This window comes from Corythoichthys intestinalis, chromosome 14, assembly GCF_030265065.1.
Source record: "Corythoichthys intestinalis isolate RoL2023-P3 chromosome 14, ASM3026506v1, whole genome shotgun sequence".
NCBI lineage: Eukaryota > Metazoa > Chordata > Actinopteri > Syngnathiformes > Syngnathidae > Corythoichthys > Corythoichthys intestinalis.
In genome coordinates this window covers 27,234,632-27,257,890 of record NC_080408.1, presented here as the reverse complement: position 1 = coordinate 27,257,890, position 23,259 = coordinate 27,234,632, and the positions used below count along the sequence as shown (strand labels likewise).

At 39.0% G+C, this 23,259-nt stretch overlaps 1 protein-coding gene across 1 annotated transcript in view; it reads right to left on the bottom strand.

Annotated features, from left to right (window-relative positions):
- Positions 1-21,603, bottom strand: part of LOC130929927 (uncharacterized) — a 74,234-nt gene extending 52,631 nt beyond the window's left edge. Inside the window, 26 exon segments of the mRNA XM_057857568.1 lie at positions 114-503; positions 574-664; positions 735-880; positions 964-1,140; positions 5,157-5,399; positions 5,468-5,723; positions 7,429-7,565; positions 7,661-7,784; positions 9,142-9,347; positions 9,426-9,501; positions 9,503-9,900; positions 9,992-10,162; positions 12,941-13,090; positions 13,457-13,575; positions 13,650-13,788; positions 15,903-16,006; positions 16,125-16,223; positions 16,320-16,383; positions 16,469-16,561; positions 17,219-17,324; positions 19,226-19,253; positions 19,347-19,503; positions 19,664-19,807; positions 20,867-21,074; positions 21,256-21,316; positions 21,498-21,603. Of these exon segments, the coding sequence (XP_057713551.1) occupies positions 114-503; positions 574-664; positions 735-880; positions 964-1,140; positions 5,157-5,399; positions 5,468-5,723; positions 7,429-7,565; positions 7,661-7,784; positions 9,142-9,347; positions 9,426-9,501; positions 9,503-9,900; positions 9,992-10,162; positions 12,941-13,090; positions 13,457-13,575; positions 13,650-13,788; positions 15,903-16,006; positions 16,125-16,223; positions 16,320-16,383; positions 16,469-16,561; positions 17,219-17,324; positions 19,226-19,253; positions 19,347-19,503; positions 19,664-19,807; positions 20,867-21,067 (3,819 nt within the window). The 5' untranslated portion in view covers positions 21,068-21,074; positions 21,256-21,316; positions 21,498-21,603.
- Positions 21,604-23,259: the final 1,656 nt, after the last annotated feature.

Below are 23,259 nucleotides of genomic sequence, written 5' to 3'. Positions count from 1 at the left end.
TAAAATATAAAATTTGGTAATGTTCTCATACAATATGAGATGTTCTTGTTGCAAATATTATGTATTCAATAAATATATCATTTGCTCTGTAATACTTATAAAATGTAACTTACTTTTGATTTCACAATATGTTCCATATTGGAAACAACATCATCCAGTTCCAATCTGAGTTCGCTCTTCTCTTTCTCCAGTTTTTGCTTGACTCTCTGTAGGTTGTCAATCTGCTCCCCCAGGTCAGCAACACTGTCAGCTTGTTTCTTTCTCAGTGTGGCTGCGGTGGCTTCATGCTGCAGGGTGGCCTCCTCCAGGTCTCTGCGGAGTTTCTGGAACTCAGCCTCCCTCTTCTTGTTCATCTCAATCTGGGCAGATGTGGCTCCACCTGCCTCCTCCAGCCTCTCACTGATCTCCTCCAGCTCTCTAGCCAAGTCTGCTCTCTGCTTCTCCACCTTGGCTCGGGCAGCCCGTTCTGCCTCAAGCTCTTCCTCTAGCTCCTCGACACGAGCCTGTTGTTTAAAACATATTTAATAGGCAATGTCAGCATAGTTTTTCAATGTTGAGTAGTGCAATTTTTACCTGCAGCTCTTTCAACTTCTTCTGAAGCTGCATTACTATGGCTTGCTCATCTTCAATTTTTCCGTTCAGCTGACTAATTTCAAAGTCTTTCCTGAAACATAAAAAATATTAAGGCTTTTTATTAATTACATTGATCAAATAATTTCCCTGAAGAGTTCTACTTTTTCAATCGTTCCTCCAGCTGCTGTTTATCGTTTTCTAGGTCCATAAGAGTTTCTTGAGTCATCTTCAAATCTCCCTCGAGTTTCCTCTTTGCTCTCTCTAGGTCCATTCGAACTTTTTTCTCTTGTTCAAGAGACCCTTCAAGCTGGATAAAAAATAAAATGAAAAACATGAAAGTAGCAAATGGTGATATCCATAAGATAAGCAAAATTTAAAAGGACTGCTCACATCATCCACTTGTTGCTCCAGTTTTGATTTGGCCTTTGTCAGAGTGTTGACTTTATCTTCTTCGCTCTGAAGGTCATCCAATGTTTGCTGATGAGCTTCTTGTAAAGCTTTCTTCTCTTTGGTTAGCTTTGCGATGATTTCTTCCAAAGCTGCCATTTCCTCTGTCAGGTTCTTCACCTAAAATAAATAAAAGAAAATTTGCAATTAACACCTCACGATATGATACAATTTGCGATACAAAGCTCACGATAACGATAATCTGACGATATGGCGATACAACGATTATCGATACATTGGTCAGGAAATCATTCTAGAATATTCAACAAACAACTAATAAACAGGAAAAAAAAAGCTTCTGCTGGGAATTGGAATGAGTTTATCACTAGTAGACGTCCAATCCATTTGAACTGGGAGGGTGGCAGCGAATGAACATTCATTCATTCGCTGCCATCCCTCCCACTTCAAACGGATTGAACATCTATGGCCGTCAGTGGCAGCCAATGCCAGGCAATGAGGTAATTTGGGGCTATTTAAGGCCATTTACCTGTTGATTTTCAGTTACTTCCTGTTGATTTGGGGGTATTTTACGGGTCACTTCCTGTTTATTTTGAGTTACGGAACAGGAAGTGACCTGGGAATCACCCAAATAAATAGGCAGTGACTCAAACTCAAAAGGAAATGACCTGTAAATGCCCTGAAAATCGGACAGAATGACTGAATGCTCTGGTTTCGAATGAACGGACGTTCCCAGTCTAAAAGAATTTGACGTTGTGCACCGTCAATGCAGCCTTAGGCTGAGTTATACTTCCGCGTCAGACCTCCGCCTTCAAGGAAGACCCGAGTTACGACCCTGCGCCGTAGCCTGACGCGCTCCTCTCGAATTTTCTAACCTTCGTGTCGCGTAGACGCGTATGACGTGGTGGAAACGGTGTATGATTGGTCCGCTCAGACTGTTGTTTCCGGTTCAGCGCGAAATCACCTTCATTCTCAAACATTAATTTTCTACACGCAAAAATGGACCAAGCCGACGAGAGTATCAACGAAGAGCAAGTACGACAACTTCTACAATGTCTCATCAAGACATTATGAAGATTGTCAAATGGCAAGCAATTTGTGGTAGGAGATGGCTGAAAATACGGGGCTGGAGGTCAGCCGGCGATTGAATAAAAAATTTTTTTTAAAAAGGAAGAACCACCGAGACAAATACTGTATGGGTGTGTTCGGAATCGAATGGCCACACGAAGCGGTGACACAGTCGGCCAAAAACTGCCAGCTTTTTATCACTTTATGTCATATTTTTGGTTGGTGCACTTTAAAAATGTCCCGATCCGATATTTGGATCGGATCGGACGCCGATATGGACAAAAAAATGGGCATCGGTATCGGATCGGAACACGGAAAAATGCCGATCCAGACTTCCGATCCAGTTTTTTTTTTTTTTTTTTTAAATCCGGGTTTTTCAGCGCAACGATTTACATAATCCATTCCAGTTTTTGCTTCGGTTTCCCTAAAATCCGGTCCGCATTTTACGGCACACCTTCAACACACTACATTTACGTTACCGTCTCCCAATTTACCGAGAGACTTTATCGGTAAAAATGTCAGCTGTGTGGGATCATTTCACCTTAAAGGACGACAAGACGACATATGCCACAATAAAGTCAAGCGTAGTGGTAAAGCTGTAAGAAGTTTTAATACAACCAACCTAATCAAGCATTTAGCGAAATACCACCACAAACAATATGAGGAGTATGTTAAGAAAACCGAAGACAAAAAGAAAGGTCCTACGCAACTAACACTGGCAGAAACTTTTGCTATGCGTGACAAACTGGTAATCAACAGTCCCAAAGCCCAGGGAATAACATGAGTCATTGCCGAAGAATTCATTCTGGATGACGAGCCATTATCTCTTGTGAGTAAAGACGCACCATCCAACACTTAGAACCACGGTACAACATGCCCAGCCGTCATTACATTCTTGAGCGATTCGGCCGTGGAAGATTCGAGAACGATTCACAAACATCCAAATTTCGATTATTGAAATATGTCAAGTACAGCGGAACTAATACACAGCGCGGTCTTCGGGACCCAATGAGAAACTGACCGCATTGCGTCCCGAAAGTCAACATAATGCTTGTCATAGACCTGGGTAATGCCAATGCTCAATTCATGGCTTTTGCTCAACTCATGCCGCTGGATAAAAAACAAGAATACCTGACTGCTGCTGACAGCCGCTACAAACTACGTCAACGTCGTTTTACTGGAGATACAATAATAGATATCATATGTATATAGAACAAGATGCAAAACGACAGACTCGACTGCGTTAGCAACATTGAAGTATTGAAAACCAGATGCGTTAGTAAACAGCCGCCATCTTAAAGCAGAAGACTTCCCTAGTAGGCTGTTGTGAACCTTCCAAGTGAACCTAATTAACTTTTTATCCAAAATACTCCTAAATCGGCAAATTCTTGACTTGAATCTATCTTCAAAACAGTTTTAAAACTTTCACATGTCGAAAGTAGACAGAAGGGAAATTATGGAATAACGGGAGCAATTTTAACAACTTTAACAGTTGATTCGCAAAATTAAATGAATTGAATGTAGTTTAAAGCTGCTGATACAGAATGGGGACTTAAGTATTTTATTTACTGTTTTAAAATGTTAACTTGATACTGAAATAGTCGTTTTATTTAAACCTGAGAGGCTTTTTATACAATTTTTGTAACTAATGCACGAAACATTAAAAGCATCTAATAGCTTGGGGGATTTGTGGGATTTTCCACTGAGGTTGTTGGTGTGTTTTGCTTTTTTAAGACAGTTTACAATATTATTTGCATGTTTTACTGACTGACTATGCTATTTCTGTTTGTTATTTATATTGTTTTGTGTTTGTCACTGAATAAACAGGTCAGTTTCTTGTTACCAACCATTGTGTGTTATTCAAACTCACCCAATTCAGCTGGCTAGTTGTTATCAAGAGTACTAAAACCTTTTTCTACATGGGTCTGACAACTAAGTAAGGAGGCTAAATAACTTTAAACTTTAACACATGCTCAGATAGGTCGGTATCGGCCAGTATCGGTATTGGATCGGAAGTGCAAAACAATATCTGTATTGGATCGGAAGTGCAAAAACCTGGATCGGGACATCCCTAGTGCACTTCATCATTTATTGTGTACAATGTTTGCTGTGACTCTGACTTATTTACGTGTCACACTTCAAGTATATGAAGAATAAAGCACTGGTTTGGTGTCAAAAGAGTTGTTTTGATGTTTAATTTTCAAAAACAGACAGTTTATATACGATACATCATCACTGACTGAGAGTGCCTCGGTGCTTTTATGATAACGTTAACATCAAGGCTTCCAACGCAGTTTGGGAAGTTCAACAGACGCCAGAAATCTGCTATGGCTTCCCACTGGCTGGTTGTAGGACACGGCAAACAAATCGGGCTGGAGGGCTTTGCAGACCTCGGACAAGACGCTGGACGCAGTGCTCGACGCTTGTTTGAAGCTAGCCGCTACAGCTAGCTGGTTTGCACCTGAGGCTAGAACTCTCTATGCGGCATCAAAAGTTGGACTGACAAGCCTCAAAACCGTCATCTGCGTCGCCTGCGCATCATCATTTGTATGATCAACATTTATTCAATGTTGATGAGCTGAAAATCCACATTCAAGCGTTCCATCTTGCATTGTTTATTTTTTCTCTGTTAAACTAGACAAGAGGAAGTCAACAAGCATGCCCCAAAACCGTACAAACATAACCCCACACCCATCTAGTGGCTTGGCGGTGAATTACAGAGCAACGCGTCATCCGGCCGGAGAACGATCACATGCCGAATGACGCCGAAGTCACTGCGCCGTCAACGCAACGCGGGAGTATAACTCAGGCTTTAGATTTAACTGAGACACTATAATGGTAGAAGATTTTGGTAGCAACTTGTTGGTTCTTTTTTATTTATTATTTTAGACATTGACATCTTTTTAAAACGATATCTCGATTTTTGGCAGGAGCATATCAATAACCTTTTGTGATACAAAGTGTCATGATATATCACCATTTCGATATTTTGTCACACCCCTAATCACGTACGACAAAGTCTTTCTCACTCCTATATTAAGGCACATTAACATCCATACTTCTCACATTAGAATCCAAAGTAGAGAGTAGATTTGACAAACAGCCCATACCTTGTTCTCAGTGGCATGCTTCTCTTTCTCCACTTTAGCCAGAGTTAATTCCAAGTCATCAATATCCTTTTTCAGCTCAGAACACTCGTCCTCAAGCTTTCGCTTCTTTGCTGTTAACTCAGCATTCATCTCCTCCTCATCTTCCAGTCTTTCAGTTAACTCTTTGGCTTTTGCCTCCATCTGGATTTTGTTTTTAATCAGCCCCTCACATCTTTCTTCAGCATCACAAAGATTATCTTGTTCCTGAAAGATTATTAGTTGTTAACAATAACCTTCATGAATGGGGAATGTGTTATTTTTGCTGTACTCACCGCTTGAACTTGAAGTTGTAGATCATTCTTCTCTTGGAGTAGGGAAACCATTTTCTCCTCCAATTCCTTTCTACGTGTTTCAGACTTTGCATAAGCTTCTTTCAACTTTAGGAATTCTTCCTTCATGTTGGCCATTTCCTTTTCTGCTTCGGCAGATCTTAAAAGAGGTTTGATCTTGAAGAACAGCTTCATCCAAGGCCAATTTTTGACCCCCATGAATGAACGGATATTCCACTGGATCACCAATAAAGCATCTCTGTATGTTTTTTGTTTAAAGAGAATTTCCAGCCATGTTAGTACATACAGTAAATAAAACATTGTCGTCATATATACAGTGGTATGAAAAAGTATCTGAACCTTTTGGAATTTCTCACAGTTCTGCATAAAATCACCATCAAATGTGATCTGATCTTTGGTCATAATCACACAGATGAAAAAGCAGTGTCTGGTTTAACTAAAACCATCCAAATATTTATAGGTTTTCATATTTTAATGAGGCTAGCATGCAAAAAATGACAGAAGGAGGAAAAATAAGTAAGTGAACCATCATGTTTAATATTTTGTGGCCCGCCTTTGGCAGCAATAACTTCAACCAGATGCTTCCTGTAGTTGCAGATCAGTCTGGCACAACGATCAGGTCTAATCTTGGCCCACTTCTCTCAACAAAACTGCTGTAGTTCAGTCAGATTCCTGGGATGTCTGGCATGAATCGCTGTATTTAGGTCAAGCCACAGCCTCTCAATGGGGTTCAAGTCTGGACTTTGACTTAGCCACTGCAGAACGTGTATTTTGTTCTTCTGAAACCATTCTGAAGTTCATTTACCTCTGTGTTTTGCATCATTGTCTTGTTGCAGCATCCATCCTCTTTTTAGCTTCAACTGTCTGACAGACAGCCCCAGGTTTTTCTGCATAACTTCCTGGTAAACTTTTGAATTCATTCTTCCATTAATGATTGCTAGTTGTCCAGGCCCTGAAGTAGCAAAACAGTCCCAAATCATGATGCTCCTCCACCATGCTTCACGGTGGGGATGAGGTGTTGATGTTGGGGAGCTGTTACATTTTTCCTTCACACATGACGTTGTGTGTTACTCCCAAACGATTCAACTTTGGTTTCATCAGTCCACAAAATATTTTGCCATAACTTCTGTGGAGTGTCCAAGTGCCTTTTGCGAACATTAAACGAGCAACAATATTTTTTTTTAGACAAGGGTGGTTTCCTCCATGGAGTCTTTCCATGAACATCATTCTTGGCCATAGGTTTACATATAGTTGATGTGTGCACAGAGATATCGGACTGTGCCAATGATTTCCGTAAGTCTTTAGCAGACACTCTAGGGTTCTTTTTTTTTTACCTCTCTGAGTATTCTGTGCTGAACTCTTGGCGTCATCTTTGGTGGACCGCCATTCCTTGGGAGAGAAGCAACAGCTTAAACTCTCTACATTTGTAGACAACTTCTCTGACTGTCGATTGATGAACATCCAGACTTTTAGAGAGGGTTTTGTATTATTTCCTAGCCTATACAAATCAACAATCCTTGATCGCAGGCCTTGATGCACATCAGACAATGTTTCTCATCAAGACAATTCTTACCAGGTGTGTGTTTCATAGTCGGCAGGGCAGCTTTAAACAACTCATCAGTGATTGGGCACACACCTGACTTAAATTGTTTGGTAAAAATTGGTCTCAATTGCTCAAGTCTCCTTAGGCAGAAGGTTCATTTGCTTATTTGTCCTCCTTCTGTCATTGGTTGCATGCTATCCTCATAAAAATATGAAAACCTATAAATGCTTGGGAGGTTTTAGTTAAAGCAGACACTGTTTTTTCATCTGTGTGATTTTGAAAAAGACCAGCTCACATTTGATGGTGAGTTCATGAAGAAATGTGAGAAATTCTAAAAGGTTCCAATACCTTTTCATACCACTGTATTAATACAGACTGGCAATATTACAAAAGAATATACCTGCGTTCCACCATCTTCTGATACTCAATACGAGACAGAAGACCACGAGATCTAGCTTGAATTGCGGTGATGATTTTGGAGAGACGCTCGTCTCGCATTTCCTCGAGAAGACCCAACAGTCCGGCTTTGAAGAATACCTGTCAATGTCCGAACGTACATTATTTTTCCCCTCTTGATTTTAGGAGTAAAGCTTCATAATCCCTAAAAACTAGAGAAAAAAAAAAGGTAGCACCTTAGTATGACCGAACTTGTATTGATTGTGATCAATATCCAGAGAACCAAGGAGTTTTTCTGCTCCTTTTCTGCTGTCAATGAACTGTCCTTCAGGAATGGCGGCAGGATTCAAAATGCGATACCTTTGGGATCAAATTATGTCTATTTAAATGATAATTATTCATAAACCTAAGCAGATGTTTCTTACTTTTGAGTATAGACCACACATATATCATCTGTATGGTACTATAAAGGTAGGTATGACATCGTATAGGCACCATAAAATTAAATGATTCAATTTTTGAAGAATGTTAGAAACGTATGTGCTTCAATGACTCCCAAAATGTTGTTAAACGGTAGCTTGATTGCTACAAAAAAACTTATGGATGAGTATTCCAAATCAAAAGTACCTACTAGAGATGTCCCGATCACGTCATTTTCAAAGTATCTGAATCAGCAAAAAAATATCGGCCATGCCTTTTACATGTATATATATATATATATATATATATATATATATATATATATTTTTTTTAAATTAAATCGTTTTCTAATTGTATTTAACGTTACAGACATAAGATGTTACACTCATCCAGAGTCTTTAGTTTAGGCTTAAGGTAGGGTTATCAAATTTAACCCGATAACGGCGGTAATTAATTTTTTAAAAAATGTATCACGTTAAAATATTTAACGCAATTAATGCATGCGCTGCACAATCCACTCACACATTGTCGTGCTCAATCTGTAATGCTGCTGTTTTACCTATGGGCAGCCTTTGAGCATTTTTTTAATTGGCTAAAGCCTTACAATCCCTCTTCCCACGAATACAAATATCATGGGAAGCAATGTGGGGAAGCAAGGTAGCAATTGATCTTTTTCTTAACACCTTATGTTACATCCCAATGCAGAGAAGATATATCAATTGGTAGAACTACGCACAGTCATGGTTCCACTTCCCATCATGCATTTGGGCATGGCTAAAGTATCATTTACTGAAAGCTCAACAAATACCACTAGATGGCAATATTTAGTCACAATTTACAAAGTCACACGTCTTTCTATCCGTGGATCCCTCTCACAGAAAGAATGTTAATAATGTAAATGCCATCTTGAGGATTTATTGTCATAATAAACAAATACAGTACTTATGTACTGTATGTTGAATGTATATATTCGTCCGAGTTTTATTCATTTTTTTCTTAATGCATTGCCAAAATGTATATGATCGGGAAAAATTATCGGGAATGATTGGAATTGAATCGGGAGCAAAAAAAAGCAATCGGATCGGGAAATATCGGGATCGGCAGATACTCAAACTAAAACGATCGAGATCGGATCGGGAGCAAAAAAACATAATCGGAACAACCCTAGTACGTACCATAAATATTTTCAATTAAAAGCAACTTCACCCAATGAATTTCATCCACTTCATGAGTCAGTTCAATTCTCACTAAACCATACAACCGAATAAGTGACTGTGAAACACTGCGTACGTCATACCTCTGTTTGAAATCCCCATAGAGGATCCTATTGGGGAAACCCTTCCTGCATATTCGGATGCCTTCCAATACACCGTTACAGCGTAGCTGGTGCATCACCAGAGGGTTCTCCATAGCGCCAGGAGTCTTGGTCTCATTGGGGATGATGCAGCGGACAAAGTGGGGATGAGTAGACCTCAAATTGGTCATCAGCTTGTTCAGATTCTCCTATTAATGTTAGTGAATTTCATATGGGTTAAAAGAGTTATTAATAAGAACCAAACAAATCTGGAGGGGAAAAAATACCCTGTGGAGGGCAGAAACCGTTTGGAAGGATGAACCCTTTCTTTTCTTCTCCTTCTTGCCTCCTTCTCCACTTTCAGCCATAGCTGTTCACAGAAAATGATGAAATATGATATTCTTTGAATTTGACAAAGTGACACAGAAAATCTTAGTTTGATTGAATGGTACCTGAGTCAGCCCCAGCGTAATTTGCAAACAGTATGGCCAATAATTTGAGAGTAGACTTTTGGTAAAGTGAAACAACAGTCTCATTGAGGGGATCCTTGTTCTTTACCAGCCAGTTGTTGATATTGTAATCAACTGTTCCAGCATAGTGCATCAGGGCAAAATGGGCCTCTGGTTTCCCTTTGACTATCCTGGGCTTTTGAAAGTTGCTGGATTTTCCCAGGTGGTTGTCATAAAGCTTAGCTTTAAAAGTGGCATCACTGGCTTTAGGGAACATGCACTCCTCTTCAAGGATGGACATGATACCCATGGGCTAAGGGGAATGAAAAATTAAGTGTAGTGAAAAACGGGGTTGGTCAAACATTTTACCAAATTTGACTAATGTGTTTTTATTAGTGTCTCACCTTTTCAATCAGGTCAATGCATGCCTGCAAGTCCATACCAAAATCAATGAAAGTCCATTCAATGCCTTCTTTCTTGTACTCTTCTTGTTCCAGCACAAACATGTGATGGTTGAAAAACTGTTGCAGTTTTTCATTGGTGAAGTTGATGCACAACTGCTCGAATGTGTTGAACTACAATAGAAAGTGGATCACCGTTTATCTATTTTGAACTCTAAATGTATACATTCATCTCGGAAAATATTTGAACAGGAAATTCACATCAAAAGATCAGAGGTGGGTCGAGTACCCAAAAATTTTACTCAAGTAAGAGCGGCGTTACTTTGAAATATACACTGCCTGTAGTCTGCCTCATTTCACAAGGCCGAATCCAGCTGCTACCTGTTAAGACCAACATAAGCTAAGTTTTTGTTTGAGATGTTTTTTTAATGCATTCGTAATTTAGTTTAAAGGTATATTTGGCCGTTTTTTGTGGGAATATGTGTTTGAACTATTTGTTAAGAGCATTGGAAAAAAATGTTGGCATTTTAAAGCATTTAAACGAGCAGACTTTTGCTATGGAAGTTAGCCAATTGTTCTTTTCTTGTATATATATTCTAAATTATTTATAGTACCGTTTGAGGCTCAGGTCAGGTATGTTAATTTTTTATGTTCCTTATCCGATTACTCGATTATTTCAACTAACTAGTTCATCGATTAATCGACTACTAAAATAATCGATAGCTGCAGGCCCACTTCAAAATAATATTACTCAAGTAAAAGTAAAAGTAGTCATCCAAAAATGTACTCAAGCACAAGTATAAAAAAAGAATACTGAAGTAATGAGTAACATTGTGAGTAACTGCTTATTTCTGTTTGATTTCTTTTTTAAACAATGGAATTTTTTTTCTCTCAGCACAAACTTATTTACATGAACTGCTGTCATACTGTTGTTGTGATACTGTACAACTACCCTTTAACATTACATTATCCATTACAACCCATTACATTAAAAGCCTCATTAAGTCAAAGAAAAAAATAATCAGTGAATTCCAGCGAGAGGAAAAAAAAAAAAAGACAGAAATGAAGCGTTATTTTTCCAAAGAGCATGAGTGCCCTCTACTGGAGAAAATCGTTCCTTGTTTGAATCCTGAATAGTTCTTTTAAAGTTACTATTATGAAATTAAAAGGATCATATCTCCGGTTTTTTGTGGTCAATCGGTGCCAAATAAAAACCGGGAGAGAGGTTTAAATCCACACTTTCGAGTCATGTTGAGGGCAGCGCTCTATGTCAAATACTTCATTTTTTACAATGCTTTAAAGATGCCATGTGATTGAACAGGCTGACGTGATCATAGAACTGCAGGCTTGCGTCAGATTGGTGTAATGGAGTCATGTGATTATTATTGCTACGTCTCATTGGTGAAATTGGTAGCGCTACTCTGCATCGCTGGCAAAAAAAAAAAATCTAATAGAACGAAGAGGAAAAATGTAACGACTCTTGTCTTGCCCAGCGTAGCGGAGTAAGAGTAGCGGTTTTTCTTCACAAATCTACTCAAGTAAAAGTAAAACGTATGGCTTAGTAAAACTACTCTTTGAAGTACATTTTTCTCAATAAGTTCCTCAAGAAAATCTAACGGAGTACATGTAACCCGTTACTACCCACCTCTGCAAAAGATGAATATAGGGTCAGAAATATCAATGTCTATATTCTCATGCATTTGTATTTGCATTAGATATGCATCTCACTGCTAAAATAAAAACGTATTCAACAAAAGGTTTTAGACTGGCCAAGTCAATCTCCAGAACTAAACCCTGAAGTTTATGAGTGACAACTTTTACATACTGAAGCAGAGACTGAGGGAACTATCCTCCCAAAGCAAATAACAACTAAAAAAGCTGTCACCTGTGAAGGATTGAATTGGTCCCATGCTTAATTTACTGTAATTATAGCAAACAAAATTGATTCAAAATAAAGTCTTGTTCACATCAAATACAGTCTATCCCAGGGGTGTCCAAACTTTTTGCAAAGGGGGCCAGATTTGGTGTGGAAAAAATGTGGGGGGCCGACCTTGGCTGACGTTCTTTACGTAGAACAATATATTTAAGGAAATTTTAGCAAGCCATTTTTTGTGTCACATTTGCTGTATTTTTTTTTTTTTTAATTAATAATTTCACAATCTCGCAACTACCCTTTGAGGCGTTCTCTTGTACTCTCGGGCTCATGCGAAATACTGCTGCTGTGAAATTAAACTAGCTTCAAGTTGCTTCAATTTCTCGCTGCGTATCATTCCTGTAATCTTGTCGTACATATCAGCGTTTCTTGTTTGGTAATATCGCCTCACATTGAACTCTTTAAAAACAGCGACTGTCTTTTTGCAAATGAGGCAGACACAGTTGTTGCCTATTTTAGTGAAGAAATAGTCCAATTTCCACATATCCTTGAGGCGTCGGTCGTCGCAGTCAACTTTGGGGTTTTTTTGTTGATAGTCGCCATTTTAGAAAATTGGAAGTAAGGGGTCACATGGGGTAATGTTGCTTAGAGTGCTCCTGCCTTTTAGTTGGTAAATGAGGTGCAGCAGTTAGTGTGTAAGCTACTTCATATGCTGGTAGCAGTACAGCCGACCAATTTATGAAGTCTGTGTGCGGGCCAGACGTTACTGATTTTATGACAGGGGCTGGGGGCCGGATGAAATTTGACCATGGGCCGCATTTGGCCCCCGGGCCGGATTTTGGACATGTCTGGCTCCTAATACTTTACTCACTCAAGGAAAAAAGTTTTTCATGAAAAATAATACGATAAGTTGTAAGTGATCTAGATGTAAATACATGGAAAATAAGATTTAAATAGGCATATTTTGACATCAAATCCAACTGTTTTCAATCTGTGGCAGCAACAGTAAAAAGCAACTGGCCTCAAAAAGTCATATTTGAGGTACACTTTTGCAAATAAAAACAAAAAATATAGCTCACGTCAAAGATCTCAAATCCAGCGATGTCCAAAACTCCAATAAAGTATTGGCGAGGTTGCTTCGTTTCCAACGACTGGTTGATTCTGACCACCATCCACAGAAACATCTTCTCATAAACAGCCTTGGATAGAGCGCCAACAGCATAGTACACCTTCAAGACAAGAACAACAAGCATCAACACTAAATTTTTCACAATCTAATAAGAACCAAAATAAGAACTGTATTGAAAATCCTGCACAAAGAAAATAGTGTTTGAAATTTAGACTCATTTGTATAGCCAAAGGATTACTCAAAAACTAGTTATTAACGGCTTGACAAACTAGAGTTTGAACTTGGTAAAAGTGTGGAAGATGGGTCAAACCTTTGTACAGTAGTTGTCACTGTACAGGACATAATTTTTAATTGTGCTATTGTTTAACTTATAGCATTGTTGCCAGTTATTGAAGTCAACACCTATTTCGTTCATTATAAACATTATCCTGAAATTCGACAAAGTGTACATTTTTTCATTTCTCACCTGGGCGACATTTTGTCCCTTCGTGACCCACTCATTTCCTACTTTCACTCTTGGATGACAGAGACCTTTGATGAGGTCAGCAGAGTTCAGGCCCATCAGATAAGCTGATTTGTCAGCATCTGTAGAGGAAAATCTTGTGTCAAACTATCTTCTCATCCAAAATTCAGCTAATGTGACACGGGATTGCACTGACCTTCGGTGCCATCAGCCTCCGCCTGCTCCTCGCGCTGCTTCTGCTTGAACTTCATGTTACCGTAGTGCATGATGGCACCCGTCAGCTTGTACACAGAGTTCTTTTCCTCTTGTGTGAAGCCCAGCACATCAAAAGCATTCTGTCAAAGACAATACCGTATAAATATTGGAATTGTATATGGCGGAAAACACAGACAAGACTGAAAAAGCAGTTTCTGCTCTTGCATTCCTCTTTAAAATAAACTGCTGTATTTTAAACCAAAACAACTGTTGTGTTTGATAGAACAATATGTCTATATGCTGCCATAGCAGATTCATAGCGCACTAAGCCTCCGAACTATTTTTAATCCGTCCGTTTTACCCTGAAAACCCCCGTTTAGAGACGGCGCGCAACCGCTTTTGTTTCAACCTAGCCATAAAAAGAAGGTAAGTAATTATGTTTACTATTCAAAATGTCTGTCATTTTTAGCTTAGAATCATTAATTGATGTCTAAATTTTAGTTTAAAAAATTATTCACTAGCATATTTTGAACTTTTAAACGAAATACGTCACAATGAAAAATTCGGCATCTGAAGAAAGTCAGGGATATCTACCTCATAACTATCGCTTGATTGTATTTTTTTCGTGACTGTCGCATTTTCCCCGATATGTTAGATGATAAATAATCGATCCAAAGAAAAATTGAAAAATAATTTTTAAAATGGTAACTATATGAAAAAGAAAATCTCAACCACTCCTTGTTGTCTGCGATTTCTGCATGGCGACCCTCGTTATAACACCATGTTTCACCCATAAATTTTTTTTTTTAAATCCGGCTGTGGCCATTCACAGCTGTGTCTTGAGACTATGTGATACATGCTACATGGAATTTTTGGATCGAAACAAGGTAAGTACGCGAGAATATGTCGTTAAAATCGTGGCGTCTTTAATTCTGCTCTCGCGTGCTCTCACCTCCAATTAGGGTTTTGCTGTTTAAAAAAAAATATTTTTTTTAAAATGCCTTCCTGTTCAAAATTTTTGTTCCCCCAGAAAATAGAGATTTTAAGCTTTCCAATGATGTATCACCAGTGTTGGGAGTAACGCCGTTATAAATAACGCCGTTACGTAACGGCGTTATTTTTTCAGTAACGGAGTAATATAACTAATTACTTTTTCCGCCGTTACCGTTACTGACGGTCAAAAGCGGTGCGTTACTTACTCTGAATAAATTGAAGAAACTACCAGCCGTGTCGAGTCGACTCTCTGCTCTGTTGATTTGTCATCCAAGACTTGGGGTGCGTTCAGGTTCGAGAATAGCGCACTTAGAATAGCGTACTTCTGACTCCAAGCTGACTCCAAGCTGTTTGTCCCTGCTCATTCAATTAGACAATGCTTTCCAAAGTTTGGTAATGTTTCTGTGTTTGCTACCCATGATGCTAGCCTCGTTCCCATCTCCCACTGTCAGCCAGCAATAATTCTGCTTCCATCTTGAGGACGGCAGACGCTTTGAAGGTGACATGAATTGTCGGGAAACCAGCCTACCTGAATGCAGCCCCTCGAGAGATGCAATGGAAGTGATTGTGATTGGCTGAGGGTTAGAGTTATAGGTCGTGGTAAGCCAATCAGAGCCAGTGATTTCATAAGCAAACCGGAACAGCGCGTGCGGCAAACACACACGCAAAACATGCACAGGGTCGGGATGGCAGAGCATTCAGAAGAAAAAAATTCCTTTAAGAGGTGGAGATATAGACACTATTTTAAGTTTGTCGAAATTAAAGGAAAGAACCTGCATGTAACGTGTAATTTATGTCCCGTGGCAAAGCTTTTGTCGACATCTGTGGTAAGCAATTCAAATCTGCTGAAGCACCTAACAAGTTAACTACCTGTCTGTTCTTCTCTATTCCACTGACTCGAATACTGCTCAGAAAATGTCCAATTCTTTGACATACAACAAGTTCTTTTTAAAGTAACGGAAATAGTTACTTTCCCTGGTAACTAGTTACTTTTACTATAGAGTAATTCAGTTACTAACTCAGTTACTTTTTGGAAGAAGTAGTGAGTAATGTAACTAATTACTTTTTTAAAGTAATGTGCCCAACACTGTGTATCACACATGCATTTCGGACAATTTTAAATGTTGGCCAAATTGAGGGTCTCAGAGCGAAACTTCAAGTCACCTAAGTGTTTTCCGCCATATTGTTTGTACAAAGATTAGACAAGTAATGCAGATGCAAATTCAGGAGCTTGAGTCCAGGGTATATACAGTAACCTTACATCTGTTGCCATCAGTTCGTCTGCATCATCAATGGAGGCCACTTGTGTTTCTCCCTGAGAGATGAAGGCGTAGTCATAAGGATTGTTTGTGATCAACAGCATCTCTAGACAAGAGAGTGTGAGAAAAGGGTATGAATATTAGGACCATTGGAATACTGACTGCATGAAACAAAGCACAACAGTTGGTCTTAGGGTGTTGTTCACTGTTATCAGAAAACTGACCCAGAATTTCTGGCTTCTTGTTGGACAAAATCTGATAGAAAATGTGGTAATCTCGCTCAGCCTTAAGCTGGAAGGTCACTCTTGATTTTTCCAGAAGATCTATCAAGTCGAAAAGGAAATAATTTTGGTCAAATCATTGGTGTTGTGAGGTAGCATTTAAGTATTATGAGTGTAAATTGGCAGGATATTTCTTACATGTTTCAATATCAGCAGAAGCCAACTTTCCTCTGGTATCAAAGTGAATTCGGATGAATTTTCCCTGAGGGATGAAGTTGAGAGTCATGGACATAGCTTGATATCTAATATTGTTTAAATAAAATATATCATAAAAAATAACAACTTACAAATCTCGATGAGTTGTCATTTCTAATAGTTTTTGCATTTCCAAAAGCCTCCAAAGCAGGGTTAGCTTGGATAATTTGATCCTCCAGGGTACCCTGTTGGAAAGGGATATTGTGAATGTGTAACCAGTCTGATGGTGGTGGTAACGTCAACACTGCTCTCCCTTTCTCGTTCTCACACCACCTGGGTATCGAATCGGCGCCAATGGTATGGAAGTGGAGTGTGCTGACTGCTGAGCTAAAAGCCAGAGCTGGCAACTCAGCAGCCAGCATGCTCTCTTGAAGGTATCGAGATTGAGATTTTGGTCAATCTGTCGATAATGGATCTAAAAAGTCTCCATTACATATCCCTGTTCAAATTCCAGGTTTTGGCATATATAAAAATGACAGATTTGATGATAAGTTTGCATTTAGAAGATTGGAAGTTTGTGTGTTATCATTTTTAAATGTCTTATCACCAAACTTGACACTAAAATAAGGATTCCATATTGCCACACTTCAGTGTGTCGCAACTAGTAAACAGCCAATACTTGCTGAAAGCTTGTTAGAAGTCTCTCAGACCATTTTTCGTGTATTTTCAACTATTTCGGAGGGAATATTATGATTGTCATCCATTTTTGTACACTGTACTATACCAATATTCTTATGTTCAATGCATAGTAAATTCTTAATATATACTGTATTTATTCAGTATTGGTTGGCTTCGGACCAAACATCTCACACTTTTGTCGACTTATAATGCATGGACAGTACCTTGTCTTTGGCATTGGGATCTTTCTTGACACTTCCAGCTGCAATACTTGCAAAATACTGGATGACTCGCTTTGTGTTGACAGTCTTTCCTGCACCAGATTCTCCACTGAAATTAGATGTTAGTTGTCAATATATAATATATAGCTAAAAAAATGAATCAAACACATTATTGGGAGGTTGGGAATATATTGAAGGGAATAGTATCTTTTCTCGTATTTACTGTTTGACTGTTTGTATTACTCTAACACACCCAATATAAAATAAATAGCATTTATACCATAGTTTAAGAAAAACACGCATAATATATCTAATACTATGAACAGTTGGAATGATTAGAACTTGCAGTGCCGAAACAATGGGCAGATAAGGACAGAAAGATACAGGACGCCTTCTGACCATGGAAGCCCAACGCGCGCGTCATGCAGCTGACTGAGCAAGATTGACTCTGACAACCAGGTGATAGGCAAGACATCTACAAGCTCATGTCTGCACCACCAAATCCCGCAATTAGCTCTTCCGGACAGTCCAGAAGAAATGGCGGGACCCGTGACCGAATTGAACACTCAGCGGCGCTGAGGATTGCAAAATCCTTAACTTTCGTTGCCCTGGCAACAGTAATGCCCGAATCCCCCTGTTCAATCCATAAACAGACAATAAACCTAAACAACGCCCAAACACACCCTTCTTCCAGACCGCAGACCGCCTCACCAGCCTTTAAAAGACTGAATGTTTAACTAATCGTCATTTTTCTCGGCAATCTATTGTAGACTTGTGATTTTGTGACCATGGAGCCAGCTTGCATCCTCACCTGGGTCCGTCTGTGCTGTATGATTGCTGTCGACTCGGAATAAATTGTCAACTTGTGTTTCGAAGCCTTTTTCCAGCTTTTAAAATGGAGTCAGTACAAGGGGTTAAGACTAGGACTGTAAAACGATTAAAATTTTTAATCGAGTTAATTACAGCTTAAAAATTAATTACTCGTAATTAATCGCAATTCAAACCATCTATGAAATATGCCATGTTTTTCTGTAAATTATTGTTGGAATGGAAAGATAAGACACGAGAGGGATATATACATTCAAAATACGGTACATAAGTACTGTATTTGTTTATTATAACAATAAATCAACAAGATGGCATTAACATTATTAATATTCTCTTAAAGCGATCCATTGATAGAAAGACTTGTAGTTCTTAAAAGATAAATGTTAGTACAAGTTATAGAAATTTTATATTAAAACCCCTCTTAATGTTTTCGTTTTAATAAAATTGGTAAAATTTTCAATCAAAAAATAAACTAGTAGCTCGCCATTGTTGATGTCAATAATTACACAATACTCACTCATGGTGTAACACATAAAATCAGTTGGACCCAAGCACCAGCAGAGGGCGCCAAACACCAAAAAACAAGTAACAAGTGGACACTCCACTGTGCTATCATTTTAATATGTTTGAGCGGGGCATGTGCGTTAATTGCATCAAATATTTTAACTTGATTAATTTAAAAAATTAATTACCGCCCGTTAACGCGATAATTTTGACAGCCCTAGTTAAGACTAAGGTGAACGCGCGGAGTCAGGCTTTTTTGCCGGGTTGGTGGAGTCCCGCCGGCCTGGGTCTGTGGAATTGCACTGGCGCGGTTCTGGAGGTTTGGCTGGCGTGATTCTGGCAGTTTGGCTAAAAAGATTCCTTCAACATGTGAAATCTTATTGGATAAATTTATTGATGCTCAGTCATGACTGACTAGAGGCTTTTCAGCAGGTACATATTCAAGAATGTTTTCTATTGTGAGTGTAGTGTTTACATATCGTTGTGTTGTATATTGAGAGACAAAAAAAATTACCGTACAAATGTTCTACCCTTTTAGTTAGCTGTGTTTTTACAGTATAATAAAGTACAATCAAAAATTTGTAAATGTTTTGATTTAAATCCTGCAGTGGATTAGAATCTTAGAAGTAAATGGTCACGTCAACATGATGCTTTGGTTATATGACGTGAAATACTTACGTGATCAAAATTGACTGATTTTCACGATCTACAAAACAGGGTTTTAAGAAAGTTGAGTTGTTAACATATAAATATGTATATGTTACAGTATATGAAATATAGATTTGTTTGCAGCTCATACCTGCCAGCATGTACTGGTAGGCGTTGTCAGAAATGGAGAAGATGTGGGGAGGAGCTTCACTCCTCTTTTTTCCCCTGTAGGCGATAACAACCTCTTGGTTGTACACTGGCAGCCATTTGTAAGGGTTCACAGTGACGCAGAACAACCCAGAGTAGGTCTAGCAAAAAACCAGAGGGGAAATTACTTTATTGATATAATGCTCTATTTATTTTAATTTGCAATTGATGAATCTCGAATTCCTCAAGGAGGTTTTCTGTTTTCTTACTTTTTAATTCATTTGATTTTCCATTGAACATTTGTATTTGTGTGTTACTCACATAAATCATCCATGCTGCATAACGCTCTTTGAGGTTAAACAGCACAGCGGGCTCATGGAGGAAAGTCAACATTGCCATGTCTTCAATCTTGTCAAACTTTGGAGGATTCTGTTGCAGAACCTGGGAGTCTTTGACAGTCACAGTCTATGGAATATGAATGCACTATTACTGTTTAATGGTGAAAGGAATTAAACAGTTAGTTAAATTGCTGTAGTGTTTTTTTTTTTATTTAATTCAAGCTTATAATAGTCATTCATTTTACAGTCCACTTATCCTTGCGAGGATCGTCGGGGTGTTGAAACCTATCCCAGCTAACTAGACACCCTGAATTGGTTTTCAGCCAATCGCAGGGCACAATTAGACAAGCAAACATTCGCGCTCACATTCATATCTCGGGACAGTTTTGGAGCTTTCAATCAGCTTGGCATGCACGTTTTGGGGATGTGGGAGGAAAGTAAAGTACCCGGACAAAACTCATGCATGCTCGGGGAGAACATGCAAACTTAACAGAGGAAGGCTGGAGCCAGGGAATGAACCCTTGATCTCAGAACTGTGAGGCGGACATGCTAACCACTTGCCTACCACCATTTTACAACAGTTTAACAGTTCAACAAAAAATGTATTTGAAACATGGCACTTAATGACATCTGTCATAAGCATTTATTCATATTCATGACAGATGTCATGATTATGACATTCTTATAACACTGTCAAGAAACATTCAAATGAAGTGTAATCCACAATTTTTATCGAGTTAGGTTTGACAGCTGTTTTAACAATTTTTTTAATCTCCTATTTTCCCTATCACATCCAGTTTTTAACTATTGGAAACCCATTTTCTTGAAAAATGTGGAAAATACTTGCTTGTTATATTTTAAAAAAATCAAAATATTCATTTAAAAAATGAAATATGAAAGAACCAGACATGACTGCAATGTTTATTTAACACTGTTATGTTTTTAGAAAGGATATTTATAGTTGTGTGCAAGTGGTCACAACAGGTAAGCTGTGGAGAAAAAACTTGACGTGATAGAACAAATCTGCCAACAATTTTGAAATAATATCAATTGTGTTTTTAATCCGCAAACAAATATAACTTTCCTTTTCCTTTTCAAATTGTTCCTAAATGTGATAGGCAATGATGGATAAATCATATCATTTACTTTATGTGCTGTTCTTGTAGATAAATGACCACGCACTGACCTTTCCGTTCTGCGTCTGGACAGTGACACTGTCCCCATCTCGACTTGTGACGGAAGCCTTCACAAACTCTTCTACTGCATCAGGGACGAAGCATTCCTTCTTTATGTCGAAGGTACGGGTGGAAGCCTCCATACGCTCTTTCTCTGACTTCCGCAGGTATGGGGCGGCTATCCCATACACAGACATCTCTGCATCCCCCATGACTGCACTGAAGAGAAAAGGATATCACGGATGATATTTTATATATCTATTTTTTTAATATTCATGTGCAATTTAACATTTTCTAATTCACTGCCATTACAAAAAATATTGAAATACTACTCCGACTGTCTATCCATCATGTAGTCATCACAATGAGAATTGCATTGTTCATTTAGAATGTAATTTACCTGTGTGTTCAACTCAGTAAAGCTCAGCAGAAAACTTGCGTTTAAAGAAACAGTCGTTCCGCTAGAAAAAGAGCAAAAAGATAAAAAAAAAAAAAAGTTGTATTATGTCTAAATGAAATCCTTTTTGTTTCATATGTAACATATGCTTGTGTCAATTGTTACAAATTGTAAATGATATTATTTTGTAATAAAATGGCACAAAGTTTGGCAAAGATTAATTATCAAAAGTTAAACAGACTTACAAGATCCAGGTGGGAGGAAGCAACTATGCAACCTGCAGGGATCAAATTTATAAACCCTGATAACCCTGCCTTATTAGGCCACCGCCCTAACTTTCTAATACACACACACAGTCACACAAATAGCTCTCCATCACTTTCATCACTTGTGACATGACTCTCGACAGATTTCGTCATGTTTGGCTGCCCTCCCTGCCTTTTTGTCTGGATCCCTCATGTCCAAATAGTGTGACTTTTTGGGAAGAGTGCCAGGAACGTTCTCCCGCATAACTCATCTGTCAGTCACCCTAAACCACACACTCTTCACTATCTTTGTTTTGACCACGTTTGCCTGTCAACTGTTCTGCGAAATCATTTTTCCAAGTGAGGCTAAGAAAGAATGGAAATGTCTATATAGATGCGTAACACAAGAGCGACACTGTTTGTGTGCTTGTGTATTTATTTACAGTATATACTGTATATCCATTTCCATCCATCCATTTTCAATATTGCTTATCCTGTTCAGGGTTTCAGGGCGCTGGAGCCTATCCAAAATGACTTCGGGCAAAAGGTGGACCACACACTGAACTGGTGGCCTGTCAGTCACAATGCACATATGGAGATGGACATTCCCGCTCATTCCCGTCCATTCACACCATCTTCGAACCCTGCATTTAAGTCAGGCAATGCAAACCACCATCAGTGACTTATATTAAAAGTGTCTCAACATCGTTGTGGTCTCTATGTGCATACAGTGGGGCAAATAAGTATTTAGTCAACCACTAATTGTGCAAGTTCCCCCACTTGAAAATATTAGAGAGGCCTGCAATTGTCAACATGGTTAAACCTCAAGCATGGGAGACAGTATGTGAAAAAAAAAAACAGAAAATCACATTGTTTGACTTTTAAATAATTTATTTGCCAATCATGGTGGAAATAAAGTATTTGGTCAATACCAAAAGTTCATCTCAATACTTTGTTATGTACCCTTTGTTGGCAATAACGGAGGCCAAACGTTTTCTGTAACTCTTCACAAGCTTTTCACACACTGTTGCTGGTATTTTGGCCCATTCCTCCATGCAGATCTCCTCTAGAGCAGTGATGTTTTGGGGCTGTCGTTGGGCAACATGGACTTTCAACTCCCTCTGCAGATTTTCTATGGGGTTGAGACCTGGAGACTGGCTAGGCCACTCCAGGACCTTGAAATGCTTCTTACGAAGCCACTCCTTTGTTGCCCCGGCTGTGTGTTTGGGATCATTGTCATGCTGAAAGACCCATCCACGTCTCATCTTCAATGCCCTTGCTGATGGAAGGAGATTTTCACTCAAAATCTCTTGATACATGGCCCCATTCATTCTTTCCTTTACACAGATCAGTCGTCCTGGTCCCTTTGCAGAAAAACAGCCCCAAAACATGATGTTTCCACCCCCATGCTTCACACTGGGTATGGTGCAATTCAGTATTCTTTTTCCTCCAAACAAGAGAACCTGTGTTTCTACCAAAAAGTTCTGTTTTGGTTTCATCTGACCCTAACACATTATCCCAGTCCTCTTCTGGATCTTCCAAATGCTCTTTAGCTAACCGCAGACGGGCCTGGACGTGTACTTTCTTCAGCAGGGGACACGTCTAGCAGTGCAGGATTTGAGTCCCTGGCGGTGCATTGTGTTACTGATAGTAGCCTTTGTTACTGTGGTCTCAGCTCTCTGTAGGTCATTCACTAGGTCCCCCCGTGTGGTTCTGGGATTTTTGCTCCCCGTTCTTGTTATCATTTTGACACCATGGGGTG